The sequence below is a fragment of the Primulina eburnea genome, chromosome 16 (assembly GCF_022965805.1).
Source record: "Primulina eburnea isolate SZY01 chromosome 16, ASM2296580v1, whole genome shotgun sequence".
Taxonomy (NCBI): Eukaryota; Viridiplantae; Streptophyta; class Magnoliopsida; order Lamiales; family Gesneriaceae; genus Primulina; species Primulina eburnea.
Window position 1 is genome coordinate 9,608,766 of NC_133116.1, and position 19,117 is coordinate 9,627,882.

At 38.9% G+C, this 19,117-nt stretch overlaps 1 protein-coding gene across 2 annotated transcripts in view; it reads left to right on the forward strand.

Moving 5' to 3' along the window:
• Window positions 1-19,117, forward strand: part of LOC140816609 (intermembrane lipid transfer protein VPS13) — a 98,519-nt gene that overhangs the window by 53,273 nt on the left and 26,129 nt on the right. For both annotated transcript variants that reach the window (XM_073175991.1, XM_073175992.1), the window contains exons 21-23: window positions 12,054-12,245; window positions 12,311-12,421; window positions 14,731-15,002. In XM_073175991.1, coding sequence (XP_073032092.1) covers window positions 12,054-12,245; window positions 12,311-12,421; window positions 14,731-15,002 — 575 coding nt within the window. The remainder of the gene's footprint in view (window positions 1-12,053; window positions 12,246-12,310; window positions 12,422-14,730; window positions 15,003-19,117) is intronic.

A 19,117-nucleotide genomic window follows, 5' to 3' on the forward strand; every position in this document is an offset into this window, starting at 1 on the left:
TGTAATCCCCTTCTGTTTCTGTCAAAACCGCGCCATCCTTGAGAGTTCTTCTATCTCTACGGCAGTAGGTGTAACCGAAAGAAGGCATAACTTTGGTTGTGCCGTTGTTGCCGTGATGTTTGGCATTGATCTCACTTGCTTTGACGGTTGCTGAAAATATTGTGGATCGTCTGAAATCTTCGATTTGTTTTGGCAAAACTCGTTGTAATATTTTTACCACCTTTCTTTCCATATTCTGAGCTCCTTTCAAGTTTTTACCGGGAATCCCTGTCGGTGCTGTTGTCGAATGCGTATTTCTTTGTTCTTCGGTCTGCTTGTCCTTATGACAGGAGGTAGTGTTTCCTTCTGCAATATTTGTCCTTTGGATGTTGGAATTTCCCCACCCCGCCGCCATCTTCTTCCCATTAACCACGACTTGGGCGTAAGTTTGCTTTGCATAAGATTCATAAGCCTTGATATCGAATGATTCCACAGATATGTTAAGCTCCAACTCTTCCCCGTTTAATTGTACCATCAATTTGTTGTGGATAAAGCCATCTTTGGTGCCTTTGACCTTTATCTTGGCAGCCCCCAAATCTCGGAAAGATAATGTGTCCTCACTGATCTCCACTAATCCACCGCACCGTTCCCCAATAATTTTGAAGTTGACGAATTCCCAGAGATTCCAAGGCAAACCCAAAATTTTTATCCAGCTGTTGCAGCACCTTTAGACTGTATCTGACGAGTTGATGTTAGGTTTCCATTCCTCGAACGCTAAAGACACGCCGCCATAAAAAAATCCCCTTTTCAGTTGAAGGTATCGAAAAAGTTCCGTCGAGTTTGAAGGCCACCATACTGCTTTATTGGCTTGGAATGGGTATAATGTGATTCTTCTCTTGACATCGTTGCCTAATATCAGTTCAATCTGCTCCCATTGTATGTTAACTCTTTCTTTGGTGACGATAATAGCTTCTTGCCAATTCCTTTCGTATCGCTTCGCTTCACAAGTCTGTGGACTCTTCTGTAAATCTCGTTGGAAGTCCCAAGCTGCTCTTGGTAGAGGCTCGTGATGTTGAATATCTTTGATAATGGATTTTTCTTGATCGATATAAGCTTTAACCGGTCTCTGATAATTCACTGTTAATAATCTAGTGAGTATGTTTGAGATCCTTGTCCACCCAAAAGAGTTCGCACCGCTTGGCACGATGATGTTCTGTTTCCTTCCCAACAAATTAAATCTGGAGATTTCAATGAACCGTCCTCTCCTATTAGCAAATCTTTGTATAATTACTGTCGAGTTTTTTCCCCTGAAACGATAGAAATCCAGAGATGGTTTGGGCTTGTGTAGAATTTCCTTAAGTTTTGAGCTAACCCAGGCTGCCTCTTCCCTAGCTAATTCCAGAAGATAAGTCGCATTCCTAGTTTTTTCCGACCACAATATCGAGAAACCACCGTTCACCTTCCTAAGTGAAAAAGTTTTGAACTCAATCATAACCACATCTCTGAAATCCATTGGGTAGAAAAAGGTCTGAGACGAGAGTGAAGTGGAATAATGAAAAGAACTAAAAAACGGCCATCCAACAATCGTCTATCGGTGCCGATGACAAATGAGCGAAGCTGTTGATGGTCCGATGATGAAATAAAAATGGGTAAAAGAACGAAGTGACAGTAGGAACAAGAAAAAACGAGCCGCCGACGAGGTAAGCCGGAGGTCGGAGATGATCGATGAGGTGCGACGGAAGCCGGCGACGGTCACCGGAGTAGTACCTCGAGTGATGTCAACCAGCTTACGTCGTAGAAGGGAGGGAAAGGCATATTTCAAATATTTCTCTCACTAGGGCTACGATATACATTTAGTCAAATTTCTGGTTTTTAGTCATTCATTCCACTTTTTGGTCGATTTTGCTCGAGAGAAATAACAGAATATTCAAAGACGAGAACACATTCGTGGGAGAAGTATGGGAGATGATCAAATTCAGGGTTGCGACTTGGACAACGAAGCTCACGTAGTTTAATACTTTTCGGTTTCAGATATTGTTAGTGATTAAAAGTTTGTATTGTCTTGACGATTGTTCCTTGCATAGTTATATGTCGCGGATTACTCATCTGCTATTTCTGTAACACATCTATTTTTATAATATAAGTAATGTTTCCTATAAAAAAAATAGAGCGGATGAGTAATCCGTAGAATGAGTTACAGTCGAAATCGAAAAACACTTCCACACTATCTTCATGACCATATAAATTTCCTATCCTAAGTCTGAAATAGATAAGTGATTAAACTCTGTTAGCTTAGTCGTCCAATTCGCAACTCTGAATTTGATCTTCTCCCAGACGTCATCCATGGACTCCGACAAATCTACAAATATTCTGTTGTTCCTCTCCAGCCATATCGACCAAAAATGCAATATTACCAGATATTAGAAGTGGGAAGGCCCAACTCCATAATGAACATGTCTTGTGCCTTACTCGGAAAAGTCCATTCGAAGCCCAAATCTTGCAACACTTTTATCCATATACCACTCGAAAAAGAACAATGCACCAATAGATGGTCCTGGTTCTCCTCTTGCTTCCGACATAAGCTACACCATTGCGGGAATAAGACATAGGCATACCACCTTCTTTTCACCGAGTCACAAGTGGGAAGTTTCCCCAAAGCCACAATCCACGAGAAAACTTGAATATAATTTGCGGGACAGGTACTTTCCAGATATTATTGTAATAGAGAATGGGAAGCTAGAAATCGGAAAGAAGGAATCGTAGAAAGATCGAACAAAAAACAAACCGGAAGAATCTCCCAACCAAACTCGAAAATCCTCTGTGCCCAACTCTAACCTAACTGCATCTGAGACCCTAAAAGATTAGTGAACTCACCTAGTTCGACCTCATTTAAAGTTCTTCTAAAATGCACATCCCATTTTGTTTTCATTTGAAATTGCATGGTGTTCGGCATCATTCTCATCTTCACTTTCTTCCTCAAAGTCGAATCCATCATCTTCATCTACAAGATTAAGTGTAGTAGATGTTCCTATTGGCCTTTTCTCTCTAGATTTAGATGTGGCCGCCTTCGAGCTTTCCGTAGGTGTAGATGTTCTTATTTACCGGCGACGACGTGAGGTAAGTCCAGCGGCCGACAGCCCGATGTCCGGCAAACCACGTGCAACAAAAGAGTAGAAGCAATGGAGAATGGTAGGGTTTAGGTAAGGATTGATTGGGAGAAATGGAGAAGATTGTGCAAAATGAGCCTAAAAAAATTCTGCATTATTTTAAAAAAATGTCCTACAGCTTTTCATTCTTATAGCGACGCTATCGCCTCAAACACTATCGTGTTGATAGCGACAATAGCGCTCGATGCCTCGAAGTGTTGTGCACTTAGCGGCCCTGTAGCCACGGGACTTCGCTTCGACTTGCTACGTGCAATAGCGAGCGCTACACTCGTTATTGACAGCTATGCTAGGCACTGTCTGAATCTATGATATCATCCACGTATACAAGCGAAATGTGCTTACATTAAACAAGAGGATAGATTTATCAAATTATTTCATGACTTGATCAAATAGAATAACAAGCGTAATGCCATTGTGTCCCTCATTGCTTCTGATGGGAATACTACTACAAATTCTGATGTTGTTACAGAATTTTTGGGGTTTTATAAACATTTGTTGGGTACTAAGGAGAATAGGGTGACTCTGAACTTGGATGCTCTCTGTCATGGCCCTCGTGTTTCGAATGCGTATATGGAGGGGTTGACTGCACATGTCACTGTTGTTGAAATAAGGGATGCCTTGTTCGATATTAACAATGATGAGGCCTTTGGCTCGGATGGTTTTGCTTCTCCTTTCGTTAAATCATCTTGGAACATTGTTGGTTTGGATGTTTATGTTGCATTAGCTGAATTCATTCATAGTGGGAGGATACTGAAGCAATGGAGTCATGCGGTTATTGTTCTTGTCCCGAAATCACCACAAACAAATTCGGTTAGTGACTTCCATCCTATATCATATTGTACGGTATTTTACAAAATTATTTAGAAGGTTTTGGTCGACATGCTGAAAAACGTGCTAGGGGATGTGGTGGATGTAGCGCAAACGGTCTTTATACATGGAAGGTTCATTGTGGATAAGCTGCACATTACACTCCTTGCATATGCGGATTTACTTCTATTCTCAAAAGGGGATATTAGCAGTGTTTCTATGATGATGGATCGCTTGACTCGTTTTGGTGATACGGCGAGGTTGAGAGTGAATTTTATGAAGTAGGACATATGTATGACTGACATGAATGATGGTGCGAAGGTGTCCATTTTGGATATGACAGGTTTTAATGCTGGCCACCTTCCGTTTCGATATCTCTGTATTCCTCTTGCATCTAGGAAGCTGCACACCTTATATTATAGCCTACTTGTGGATGCGATTGGGTTTACTCAACGGAAGGGGAAAAAGGACTTTCTGGTACATCATCGTACATTGCACATTTTGGACAACATGGATAGAGCGCAATAACAGAATTTTCAACGACAAAGGAGACTCGATCGACGAACTATGGGAGAAATTAAGATTCAGGGTTGCCAAATGGACAACTACTGTGTCGGTGTTTCGACATTTATTGTTATCTGATTTAGTTAGGGATTGGTGTTTTATGTACGTATGAGTTTGTTCTAGTTAGTCAATCGGTGGTTGGACTGTGGATTGCTCATCCACGGGAATTGTAATCTCAATTAATATTAATCTAATAAATTCATAGTTTCCTATCAAAAAAAAAATATGCCGGGAAGATCAAGTTGATTTGATCGGTACTTCAAGGGCTGGAATGCCTCTAATTATCTATTCCTCTTGCATCTAGGAAGCTGCACACCTCATATTATAGCCTACTTGTGGATGCGATTGGGGCTAAAATTAGCTCTTGGCGGAGACACTCACTATTATATGCCGGGAAGATCAAGTTAATTCGATCGGTACTTCAAGGGGTGGAATGCCTCTGGTTATCTATTCCACCACTTTTTCTAAATTCTAATATCGTGGATGACATTTACAGGATTTGTAGGAAGTTTGTGTGGCCCTTCAAGCACCCTCTTATCTTGTGGAACATGTTTTGTAGACCAAAAGAAGATGGAAGCATGAGACTTAAAAATTCATTGGCTTGGAACAATGTTTTGATTGCGAAACGTTAGGGAAAATTCATATGAAGAAGGATAGCCTGTGGGTGAAATGGGTGAATGAGATCCATGTACTGTGTGGTATTGTTTGGGAAGGAAATGGAACAAAGATGAATCTCTTTTGATTAAACAAATTTTGAGATTCGAGATGTTATTCTACTTAGACAACCCTTGGCTGAGAGTGTAGAGATGTTGCTGGATAGTTAGTTCGGATGTCATGGTGGTCTTGCTCGAGCTTATGATTTCTTTGTTAAAAAAAAGGCGATGGCCGTGAAAACCTCTCATTTGGAAACATTGCATACCCACATACCCCCTAAGCATCGTTTTTTAAACAAAATTTTATTAAAGTAGAAAACTAGAATACAAAGATATTCGCAAAAGCCACAAGAAAGAAAAAAACTATTGCACTCTCGTCAATAACATAGAAATTTTCAATCCCTCACTAGATTTGAGATACATAAATGATTAAACTCTGTCAACTTTTGTCAACTTTCTCGCCCAACTAGAAATTCTGAATTTGATCTTCTCCCAAAGCATCGTTTTGACATATGATTGTTTGCATATGGTAAATTCCTAACAAAAGATAGACAATGATGTATTAAGAACAAGATGTGTGTACTTTGTAATAACTGTGAGGAATCAGCTGGTCATCTTTTCTTTGCTTGCGATGTGTTGAAGAAATTTGGAATGGCATCAAAGAATGGCTAGACATGCTTAAAATCATGGGATCTGCAACATCGGTTCTGAAAACTTTTCGAGGTGTCTATATAGGTAATTCTACATTATCCAAGTCGAGACGTATTGCAGTGGCAACATGTGTCTACAACATTTGAAATGCACGCAATCAAGTTATTTTTGAGGAGGAAATGCCGTGGCCCAAGGATATCATTCGGAAAATCAAGATCCTTACTCTTCTATGTTCGCCAAGTCATCTGGATATCGGCTCTTGATTATATTATTATTATTATTATTATGTTGTGTTAATATGATCATCTTTGCTTGTTTCTAGAACATGGGTATTCCCCGTATAGTTGGTGATTGTATTGTTGGTTCTATTGGTTCGTTATTTGTTATCTCATGGGGATGCCCAATGTGCTTGTACAAAATTCTTTTTGCCTTATTTTAATGGGTGTTATTCATTATTTAAAAAATAAATGAAGTCACTCCCCCTATCTTTGAATGCTACACAAACAATGTATGATCCCCTTGACTTTGCTTATAACCTGGTGCAATCATTATGTTTGTAAACCTTCCAAACCAGACCCTTGGAGACTTTTTAAGTCCATGTAGGGCCTTGTTCAACTTGTATGCCATCCCATCTTTGATTCAAAACCTGGGGGATCGAGTGAAGATTGGTAAGAAAGGCTCTATGGCTTTGTGATAAATTTTGGTAGGATAGGAAAGTTTGCAATGGATGTTTGGTACAAGCTCTAACTTTCTTCCTAAGTACTATTGGTAAATCAAATCATTTGGCACTGTAAGTATGGGTTGGTTCCCCGGGGATTGGTGATATTACGGTTGCTTCCTTAATAGGATTAATGGTCGGTTCTGGTTGAACTATCTTGTGGTGAATTTTAGGTGATTGAAACGTAGCTTGAATAAGAGAAGATCGAACATTCTTGGGTAAGTTCAAGTCTTGGCCTCCTTGAATAAACTTGTAGTGGCTGCGTAGTGTCTTGAGTTCCTTAATCATTTCATCAATGTTTGGATTATCAATGGATGTTGATGACATAGTGATAGGGTTAGATAGACTAGGAAATTCAAACGAAAACTTTTAATGTTCTTTATCTTCACCCAAAATTTCCCTATGAAGATAGGTGTTTGGAAAGTAGGAGGACACGGTTGAAGAATTATGGGATAAAATCAAATTCAGAGTGGCAAGTTGGTCGATTTTACAGAAAGATTACAAACACCTACGTGTCTCGGAGATATACAGGGATTGGAAATTCGTTTTCGATTAAATTGTACCGCTCTTAGTTTCAATTTTTGTTGCTAAGTTAATTTCGTTTAGCGGATGCCTTATCCGCATATTGTAGTGTAAACTTTTAATCATTAATATAATATGTTATAAAAAAAAAATAATTTGGAAAGTAGGATGTTGATTCATCAAATGTGACATCTGCTGAGACTATTTTTTGTGGGAAGATGAAAACATGTGTACCATTTATGAGTAGAAGAATAGCCAATGAAGACACTCCTAAGAGCTCGAGCATCAAGTTTGCCCCTACTGTGTGTATGAATGTGAATAAACACAACACTAACGAAGATCCTTGGAATTAAATTGTTTGAGGCAATAAAGTTGGGGAAGAATTTAATGAGAGTTTCTAAAGGGCTTTTGAAATCAAGGACTTTTGTTGGAAGTTGGTTTAAATCAAGACTTTAGCAGCTTACGTGTTGTGTTTATTCACACTCATCCACACAGTACGTTTCTGGGTCAAGACTTTAGCTGCCTACGTGTGACTCAAATCAAGACTTTAGCTGCATACGTGTGACTTAAATCAGAAGTTGGTTTATTTTCTCCCAGACATAAATAAAGATTTTAGCTGCCTACGTGTGACTCAGTGCAAAGACGGTGGAAGGATTGCGTTTTAATCCCGCAGTGGTGTTGCTTATGTCGAAAGAATGCGGAGAATCATGATCATCTACTTCTGCATTGCTCATTCTCGAGAAGTCTTTGGATGAAAGTTCTACAAGAGCTGGGATTTCAATAGGCTTTTCCGAGGCAAGCTAAAGATCTATTCTATTTGGATTCCGGGTGTCCCATTGCAAAAAAATTCAGCAATTTCTGGTATATGATAACTAACTGCATATTTTGGTCCTTATGGTTGGAAATGAATAGCAGAAAATTTGAAGATGTCTCTGAGTCAGCTGATCAAGTCTGGGAGAAAATAAAATTCAGGACCGCATCTTGGACGATAAACTTGAAAGAGTACAATCATTTATGTATTTCAGATTTAGTTAGGGACTGGAAATTTGTATGGTCGTGAGAATTGTGTGATGATGTCATAGAGCTGAACTTTTAAAAAATCTTCTTGTAACGTTGTAGCGGATTACTCATTCGCGCATATGGTGTAACCTCATAATATTATAATAAATTTAGTTTCTTATAAAAAAAAAGAGATAAGCTGATGTGAGGACAGCTTCTCCCCTAAATTGCTTAGGGACATTTTCTGAAACAAGGATGCCCTCTTGACATAAAAAGGTGGCCATTTTTCCGTTCAGCCGCCCATTTTGTTGAGGCTATGAACACATGAAGATTCATGAATAACCTTTTTTTTAAAAGAAAGGAGAAAGGGTTTGATTAATGTAGTCTCTAACATTACTGGATCGAAATTTTTTGATTCCAACTTTGAATTGAGTTTTGACCATGTGATAGAAATTTTGAAAATAGTGCTGATTTCAGACTTAATTTTCATGAGATATATGCAACTCACTCGGGTGCAATCATCAATAAAAGACACTAGCTGTAATGACCCGAATATTTGTTTTGAATGAAGTATTAATTAAGACATAATTAATGAGTTGTTAATTAAGTATTATTAAGGAATTGATAATTCGGGATTAAGCTGTTGGTATCCACCGAATTTTAAATGGATAACCCGACCTACTTCGGATTACATTATCTCGAGAAATCCAACTAGACCAATGAGATTCTGACACGTGGCAGATAAGATTGGTTCGGATTTTCTGAAATAGTGCGGATGCAGCCTATAAATGGAAGCCGATTCTTTTGTTTCCTTCACCGCATTCTTCAGAGAGAGTTCTAGTTGTACTTTAGGTTTTCTAGCCAGTTTCTAGGGCACTTTGGTGTCGGGAAGTTTCGGAGCTAGTATCGACTTGAGAAGGGGTCGGTGAACTAAGATCGAGACATCATCAGCGGGCTGACGACGGAGGCAGGTATAATCCTAAATCCTTAGATAGTGATTTAAGGATCATTAGGGAGATCTTTGTAGCATTTTTGATCTGGTTTGTTAGTGATTTCATTATGTTGGTATTGTCTAGGTTCAGAGCTTTCTGTCAGATTGTTTTAGTGAGGTACGTGATGTACTGACTGAGATATCCAAGCGTAGTATACACACTTATATGCTGCATATTTATCTGTTGCATGATACATGTTTTACTGCTTTGGCATATTATGCATGACACATCATGTTGAGCCTGATGTCTTTTGAGATATACCTCGTTTGTTGGGGCCGCTCAGCCCTATTCTGTATTGTGGACGATGGGGCATCGAGAGCTACAGTGTCCGACGGGACCCGCGGGCTCTGATGACCTGGACATTGCAGGTCCACGTCTTGATGATGAGTGTGAGAGCCAAAACATGCCTAGGGCAGATCAGAGACTGCACACTCTGGCGTCTCTAGACTGAGAATGAAATTCTTGACTTGATCCTTGATATCCGCGCATAGTGCATTTTGCATGCATCATATCAGATTGTATACTCGTCAAGGTTGTAAATGGCGGGAGGCGGTGGCAGGGCGGTCGGTGACCGCCTACCGCCTCGGCCGCCTAGGCGGTGCCCAGACGGTTGGATTTTTTTAAGTAATTTTTTATAGATAATCATGCAATATTATCATTTTTATGTAAAATGTGCAATTAAATAATGTTTAAGCACAAAATATAATATAATCTAGATAATGTGCAATTAATAAAGATTCATCATTATGCTAATGTTATTATGCTAACGAAGTAATATATTTTTTTTTACTAAAAAACTAAGTTTAAATTTTCAAAGTTTCAATCAGTTATCCATCATTAGAACAAGTAGTAGACTAAACATAACTAATCTTCCAAATCATCTACATAGGCACCATCTACTACATCCATTATCTTCTTATCATCGGACTCAATCAACATTTTCTTCATTCTCCTCGTCCGATGTTTCTAAATATTCGTTAAGTTCTCTAATGGGGATGTTCCTTGCACTCCTCCTTGGATGTAGCACTTCATCCGCTCCCGAGGCCTCCACTACCATTCTCCAAGTAAGACCTTTAAGTAGTCCTAATATTTAAAATTAGTTGACTTTGACTTGGTTTTTCCGCCTGCTCGCCGCCTCGCCCGCCTGTTCGCCGCCTCGACACGCCTCAACCCACCTCAACCCGCCTCGACACCCGCCTCATGCATAGGCGGTGCGGTCGAGGGCCGCCTACCGCCTAGGCCTAGGCGGTAGGCGGCCCTCGACCGCCATTTAGAACACTGAAACTCGTACATTCTCGTATTGGGCGATTGTCGCTCACGTCTTTGTTTTCATCTTGGGCAACCCATTCCACGGGGCAGGTCTTAGGTTGGACGGTTCGGACGACCAGGGCAGTGGCTAGAGCAGTTGGGTTTTCGGTGGTGATCCAGTGGAGGTTTTCTGTGGTTTATCGTTTTCTCGTTCAGAATCATGTATTTGTTATGGTTGTATTAATGTTTAAGACTGCTGTTATTGTTTTGTTTTCGTTTGGGTTGTAAGATGATTAAGTATTTGGTTTCCGCTGTTTAATTGTTGGTATTAAGTTTAATGTTGCATGTTTATTAGTATGTTTAGTAGTGGCTCGGGTAAGGGCGCTACACTAGCCGTCGTGCCCCAGAAACACTAGGTCTGTTTGAGGGTCACCAAATGTCGCTATGAATAAGAGAAAATGAGACAAAAGTCTTTGTATCACTGATTGGAAACGATGAATGCTTGTCTTTAGCGAGCTCACATTTGGTGCAAAAACTCATTAACCAACGTTGGAAACATAAATTTCAGAATATGAACCAAGGGATGGCCTAAGCGACTGTGATTAAGCCTAACTTTATCTTTATTTGGAATGGTAGAAAAAACGATAAAGGAGAGAATTCGCAATTCTGGCAGCATGCACACAACTTTCTTCCAGATGGTAAAGACCTTTTCTTTCACTAGCATGTCCAATCTTCGTCTTCGTGCCCGGTTCCTGAAATATACAATGTGATGGGTAGAAAATCACATCACAGTTAGACTATTTGGTGTATCTTTTTATAGAGACTAAGTTGGCAAGGAGTCTGGGAACATGAAGAACATTCTAAGGGTGAGATTATCATTTATGTAAATATCTTCTTGGCCAGCAACTGTGATGGTGGATTCATTTGCTACTGTGATTTTCTTTTGGCTAGGGCAAAGGTTATAAGTGATGAATTTGTTAGAGCAAAAGTCATATTGTCTGTGGCCCCTAAATCCATTATTAATGTATTGAGATTTGAAGCATTAGGATGACAAGAGTGTCTTTTCAGTCGATATTGCAAATCACTCATTGAAACAATGGTTGAATGCTCAGTGGAGTGCACATCTGTTTTGGAATTTTTTTCAGTAGTGTGTCCTCCATAATTGAGGGAGCAGTGAATTAAAAATTTGGATGATTCTCAAGATCAGTACGATGGCTCTGATACCATGATGTTTTGACAGTTTCATTTGCAAGATATTTATTTTTGTGACTTGGGATGAGAGTGTGTGCATTTTGCGTGCTAATTCCTTGAATTTTGGAGTCTTATTCACAATCATTGACTAGGAGGTGTACTCAGATTTGTTTCCTTCAAAACTAACAATCAGGCATATATGTTTTTCAAACAGATTGGTTTTCCTACATATATATGACATTGGATTAAGTGTTATGATATAAAACATTGAAAATTGGAGGTGGCGACAGTCAGTGAGAACATTCAAAACCCTATATAGGTCCTGAGTGGCTTTTGTTTCCTACACGCTTTGGATATAAAATTCCGTGCATTTTTTCCCAATCATCTGCTTACATGTGTAAGGCATATTAAAGTATAAAATTATTGATTATGCCGTCTCACGTGTTCTCTAGCTTTTGGAACAAGTGGTCTCAGTCATTTTTATTGTGAGAAATTGAATTATTACTTTTGTGGTATACCATATACCTTAAACTTAATGTTTTATGTTTGACTCGTTTTGCAGGTGTTAGAAGCAGGATCTGTTTCCTTTGTATCCAGAGCTGAAACAGAATTTTTCGGTTTTCACGAGGGAAATCAGTTTCATCTTCTGAATGAAATAATGAATTCTGGCGTTGGTCCAACGAAAGATATTTTAATAGGGTTTCAGCTTCAGGATTTGTACGATTTCTTTGAAATCCAAATAACTGATATGCAGGTTAGTGGATGTCTTTTCTAAATTGATTATTCTGCCAAGGGTTACGTTAATGTGATGTCCTGCAGATGAAATTATTGACTCCTTCGGCCACAGTTCCTCTTTTTGAGAAATTTAATGCTTCTACGAGCTTGGCATCCTGTATTTTACTCGATGAACCAGTACTCAAAACATTGGAGGTAGGTGTAAACCCTCCAGTATCTTCATTTAAAGCATATTTTCATGAAACGTACAAAACAAAATATGCTATCTAAATATTATTATTGTTAAGAAATTGTGCACCTCCAGAACCACGGTTTTTGTGTTCCCGTTTAAGAGATATGATCAATAATCAACTAAGGCACAATGATCTTTGTGGGAAATATTGCTGTATAGTAATTACTTTTCAGATTTCTAAAAATAAATTAGTTATGGATTTATTAATCTCACTAGGATCATGGGATTGATAGGTATAGGTTTTTTTACCCTCTTTTTAGTCAACTGTATATCTTTATATTGTCCTCCGTCACTTTGCCAGAAAAAAGGATATTTTGGATTTGTGCAACCACGCGTTAAATGCAAGTGTATGTTTCATGACTGTAATAAAGTGATAAAATTAGAAGATTTCCCACGATGCTTAGTTAAATAGTTAATTGCTAAAATTATATCTTCTATGACTTTATTTGAACTACAAAATAGAGTGATTAATTAATAAAATTATACCTTTTATACATTTATTTTAACTACAAAATGGAGTGAAGGTTTAGTTAACTAAACTAAAATGAACAGTAAGGCAAACAAGATTTGAAGATTCAATGAGATCAAGACAATTTACTTTCTTCCCTCATCAATTCACTTGTGTCTAGCCTACTCTCTTTTAGTTGATTTTGTCAATTAAAGATGTATTTCATGCTGGAAAAGAAAACAACAGCCATGGAGTTGTATCACTTCTATCTCATTTATAGAAAATGGTATAAGCGTCTCTTATTTGTTACCTATTGCTAGCAAACTGGAAGCTATAGGACTCTCTTTAAATCTAGAATCAAACTATCTCAATCACAGTAATCTAATCCTATATGTTTGTTTTTACAAAACTGATAAGATAACAACAAATCATTATCATTTTGTGATGCATTTTATCACTCCCCCGCAAGCTGGTGAACAGAGGTTGTTCATTCCAGCTTGGCAGTTATCCTTCCAACTGTAAGACTTAGGAGTCCCTTGGTCATAACATCAGCTAGTTGTACTTTGGTTGAAATGTAAGGTGTACAAATGAGGCCACTTTCTAGCTTCTCTTTGATAAGTTCCCACCTAAAAATATGCAAAACCAGTTGTTGATCTCCTATCTGATACTGATCGATCCAGCATAATCTGCGTCCATGCTAAGCTTATGTTTTCTCCTCTTTTGAATAACAGCCCTCCAACCAGTGTTCTAAATGGTGGCCGCCTAGGCGGGAGGCGGCCATTGATCGCACACACACCTTTACCTTAGGAAGTTTTGTAGGCGGTTGAAGATGAGCCGGGGTGGGCAGGAGGCAATCAAAAGTCAACAAAAATTTAAAAAACCTTAATATTAATACATTATTCACTTAATCTTTAAAACAAAATAGCCAACCCAATCACCCACAAGTGCCACAAACCCCGCCGCGAACTGCCTGCGACCATTTAGAACTTCCAATCTTTATTAATTGTCTTGATAGTTGCATTTTTATATTTATTTCCACCTTGTATAAATTGTATTATATTATATGAAGATTATTTATGCATAAAATCATTTAATTTATGCATATATTGCTTAATTATATATAATTATGTAAAAATAATAATAAAAAAGTTAAACCGCCTAACTGATTTTATATTTATTTCCAACTTGTATAAATTGTATTATATTATATGAAAATTAGTTATGCATGAACATCATTTAATTTATACATATATTGCTTAATTATATATAATAATGTAAAAAAAAATAATAAAAAAGTTAAACCGCCTAACTGACCTCCCTGCCACCACCTACTGTCATTTACAACACTGCATCTACCTGGACAAGCCTTCGAATACTTCAGAACCCTATAAACTGCCAGCAAGTGAGCCTTCCTTGGATTGTGCATTGATTGACTTATGAAAAAAACTTACTTCATAAGTGATGTCGGGTGAGTGTGATAGATAAATCAATCTCCCCACTAGTCTTTAATATTGTTCTTTGTCTACGGGTGCATCCTCGGTTGCTTCGCCTAATTTTTTCTTGACATCTATTGGAGTGTCTACTGGTTTGCTTCCAATCTGCCCGTCTCTTCTAGTAAATCTATCACATTTCTGTTGAGACACTAAAATACCTTCTCGCACAATGCATCAAGAGGCATAGAAACATCTATATTGAAGTATAGAATTATAGACTGAACAATTCCTGAATTGACTACTATTTATTCGAAACTAATCTGTGTAATAAAGACTAAAAACAGATGTCGGCATATGTGCAGTCTTATTTTTTATTTGTTGGTTTCTTCAGATATGTGTTCGAGTCCCATCTGTTACTGCCCACTTCTCTGCGCTCACTTGTGGGACAATTCTGGGATTAGTTGAACAGTTTAAGCTGCCTCATCCTTCATCAGACTCTACTGTTTCACTTGACCCTAGGTCAAATGGCCAGGATATCTCAATATATTTCGGGTGGTTGTCTATCAATGCTAGTTTGGGTTTCATTAATCTGCTAGTTAATCTCGAAGATGATGTACCTGATGGCTGCACCATGAAGCTCCTTTGTCACATGCTTGATGTTCGGTAAATCACTTTCTTCCCCTGTTCTCCGTGATCAAGGAAACAAAGTAATTGATATTTGTGCAGTTTTTTCTAGCATGTGATCCGTGTTTATGGTGAAACAAAAAGTAATTCTTGGTTTTCTTCTGATGTTTCACTTGGCGTTTCATTCTTTTTAGGGATTCTACCTATGCTTGGCCGTTCATAAGCATGCGTTAGTTCTCAAAAGCTTCTACTCCTGTGAAATGCTTTACTTCTCCTCAGTACATCAACCTCTGTTAAATGTTTTTATCTTTGATCTTACTTAGAATTATTACATTTGGTCAAAAGTTTGTTGCATTATAGTATTGGGTGTCAAATCTGCATGAAAGAGTGAAATTATTGAATTAGAAACAAATAACAAATGATAGCAATGCGATTAAGATAGAAGGATTTACTCGATAATTTCATTTGCTAGCACCGAATTAAATATATTAAATATCTATTTACTGCATAATCATATACCTCATATGCTTAATACATAATCAATATATGAGTTTATGAAATAAAGAAAATTGTATAGTTGTTAAAGATCTGGGATATTTTAGATAAGATAATTAGGATATTTATTTAAGTTAAACTTTAAATTTAGAATAGATATATTAGATAGGGTAGAAATACGGATCTAGGTTTTCTTTATATATATCAATTCGTACATTCAATGATAATATGAATTTTATTTCACCAAACTACATGGTATCAGAGCCTAGTAAAAAATCCTAGCCGCCATGACTAAATACGGTCACATTGCCTCGTCTTAAGAGTCCGATAAGCCACCATCGGCTCTGCTGCTTTCAACCATGCCCGATCTCTCTCCACTTCAATCCATCACGTGCCAGAAACTCAATGGCCAGAATTATTTACAATGGTCTGAGCCCGTCATGATGTTTATATGCGGCATCTCTGGCTCCTCCAAACGCCCGGCCACGACAGATGGAAGATTTAAATCCCGGAATGCCAAGAATAGCATGCTCATGTCTTGGCTTATCAATTTCATGGTCCCAGACAGTGGAGAGAATTTTCTCCTATAATCTGCCAAAGAAATATGGGATGCAGTCCGGGATACGTACTCTGCCCGAGACAACACCAGGGATGACAACTTTCTCCACGGGTTCGGGGCCCTGCGAGGAAAACCTAAAACTGGGACAAAGATCCCGATTTTTTCAGGTTTGGGTTTAGGTTCGGAGATTTTTTAAAATCTTCAAAGTAGTTCGGGGCGGATATGAGATCACTATCCCCATCTTCGAACCCACCCCAAAAATAATATTAATAAAATAATAATATTATTAGTATTAATAATATAATTCCTCTGAATTATTCAGTGTGGAAAGCAACCTTCATGACGTCCGCCAAGGTGAGGACACGGTCACAACTTATTTAACCGTGCTCACAAAACTCTGGCAGTAGCTAGATCTGTTCGAATCACACGACTGGAAGTGTGCATTGGCCCAAGCACAATTCAGGGAAATTGTTGAGACCAAACATGTATTCAAGTTCTTTCTGGGCCTTGATACATCTCTCGATGAAGTACGTGGCCGTATCTTGGCCACTAAATTGTTGCCAAGACTCCGTGCTGCCTTCTCCGAGGTTCGCCATGAGGAAAGTCGTCAAAAGTTGATCTTGGTGCGCACCTTCTAGCGATGCTTCTGCCGCCTCCTAGATGTGCGCGTCTCTCGCCTGCCTCCTACCGGTGCTTCTGCCCTTGCGACCGCTCGATCATCGTTTCCTTCCTTCTCCAACAGTGGTGCGCCGTTCGCCACATGCGATATCCATTATCAGTCCTCATGTATGGAATGGTCGGCTTCGGTGTGGTAAGTTCAAAAAACCGAACCATATAGTGGACACTTGTTGGCGCATCCATGGCAGACCGGCAGATTGGAAACCAAATAGGGCACGCCATGCTTATTCAGCTTTTGTCTACGTGGCTTCTCCTGTCTCGCAACAGCCTTTCACCCAACAACAGCTTGATGCTCTGCAACGCCTGTTCAGCCAAATTTCTACTTAATCCACGACCCCTTTGGGCTTTGTCTTCTACATAGATTGTAGACTCGGTCACCTCTGATCATATGACGGGTAGTCTTTCAATCTTTAGCTACTATAAGCCGTGTGCGGACTCTCGTTCTATGCGAATTGCTAATGACCAGTTCAAAGATCTTGGGTGTGGGTTTTACACAAATTTCCCGTGACATTTGCTTACACTCTGTGCTTTTCATACCTGATCTTACTGTTAATTTACTATCCGTGAGCAAGATTAATGCCTCCCTCCATTGCACTACTAAATTCTATGGTAATTTTTCTCTTTCAGGAAATGGAATCGGGGAAGACGATTGACCGTGCTGAACTTTGTGCAGGATTGTTTCTCTTCTAAATGGAGCCTACCTTCAAGGCTGCACCATTGACTATCCCAAGACTTTCTTTTCCAATTTCATGTTACTTAGCAAAATTGTTTCCATTCTTATTTCGTAAGGATAAATCGTCTTTACTTCAGTGTGATGTTTGTCAAGTTTCCAAACACCCTCTTAGCACTTTCAAGCCACAAGCGAACAAACCATCAAAGCCCTTCTCACTCATCCACGGTGACATTTGGGGTCTATCAAAATTAAAAAATGTGACGTGTACTCGTTGGTTCTTTTTGTTTGTGGATGATCATATTCGCGTTTCATGGGTATTCCTCATGAAAGACAAGATCGAAACAACTTCCTTGTTCAAATATTTTGATTCAATGATTCAAACTTAGTTCTCTGCTCAAATACAAGTCATCTGCACTGATCGTGCTCGTGACTACTTTAATTCTGTGTTGGGTCATGGGATTGTCCATCAAAGTTCTTGTGTCGACACACCTCAAAACAGGGTTTCTGAACGGAAAAATCGCTACGTTCTCGAACTTACCTGTTATCTTCTGTTTACACACAGTCCCTCGTCTTTTTTGGGGTGATGCGGTATTCACTACCACTTACCTAATTAATCGTATGCCTTCCCGTGTCCTCAACTACAAACCCATATTGAGGTTTTTTTGAAACATCTTCCTCAAACACGTCCTAAACTCAATTCCCCTCAAAGTCTTTGGGTGTTCTGCCTTTGTACATATCCATTCCCAACATCGTGGGGAACTCGACCCGCGAGCTATCAAATGCATTTTTCTAGGGTACTCTCCCCATCAGAAAGGCTACAAATGCTATTGCCGATCACCAAAAAGTTTTATCATTCTCTTTATGTCACTTTCTTCGAAAACAAACCGTTATATCCCTATTTATCCATTCAGAGGAAGAGCAACATCAATGGTGAAAGTGGAAATGAATCTCTAAATTGGGATCCCAATTCATTTGCCGACTCAATCTATGTCAATCCAGAACCTAAACACCTATCAACTTCCTCAAACACACTCCTCAAGGTTTATTCAAGAAGGAAGTTCATCCAAATGGACAGACAACAAGACCCAACACCTAGTCAGCCAGTCCAAGACTGCTCTACGAGACCAATTCCCAATGTAAAAGACCAAGGTACTGCTGAACTTGACAGTAGTTCTCCCATAATTGATAAATTTCACATTGATGACAGACCTGTTGCATTGAGAAAGGGAACTAGAACATGTACCTAACACCTGATATGTAATTTTGTTTCATTTAAATCATTATCTCCTCCATATCGTACGTTTGTGTCCAGTTTAGATCAAGTTCAAGTCCAGGTTCAATCGAGGATGCACTCAAGGATCCTAAGTGGAAGTTTGCCTCCATCGATGAAATCAAAGCACTAGAAAAGAACAATACATGGCACATTACTGAATTTCCTCTGGGAAACGAATGTTTGGGTGCAAATAGATTTTCACAGTGAAGTATAAGGCTGATGGAAGCATTGAACGATACAAAGCACGACTTATTGCTAAGGGATACACTCAGTATTACAAAATAGATTATCAAGAGACATTTGCTCCGGTAGCAAGACTCAACACCGTCAGGGTACTCCTATCAATTGATGTCAATCTTGACTGACCACTATTCCAACTGAATCTTAAAAATGCATTCCTCAATGTGGAACTGGAGGAAGAGGTATACATACATGGATATTCCCTTAGGGTTTGTGACAGAAGTAGTGAAACACAA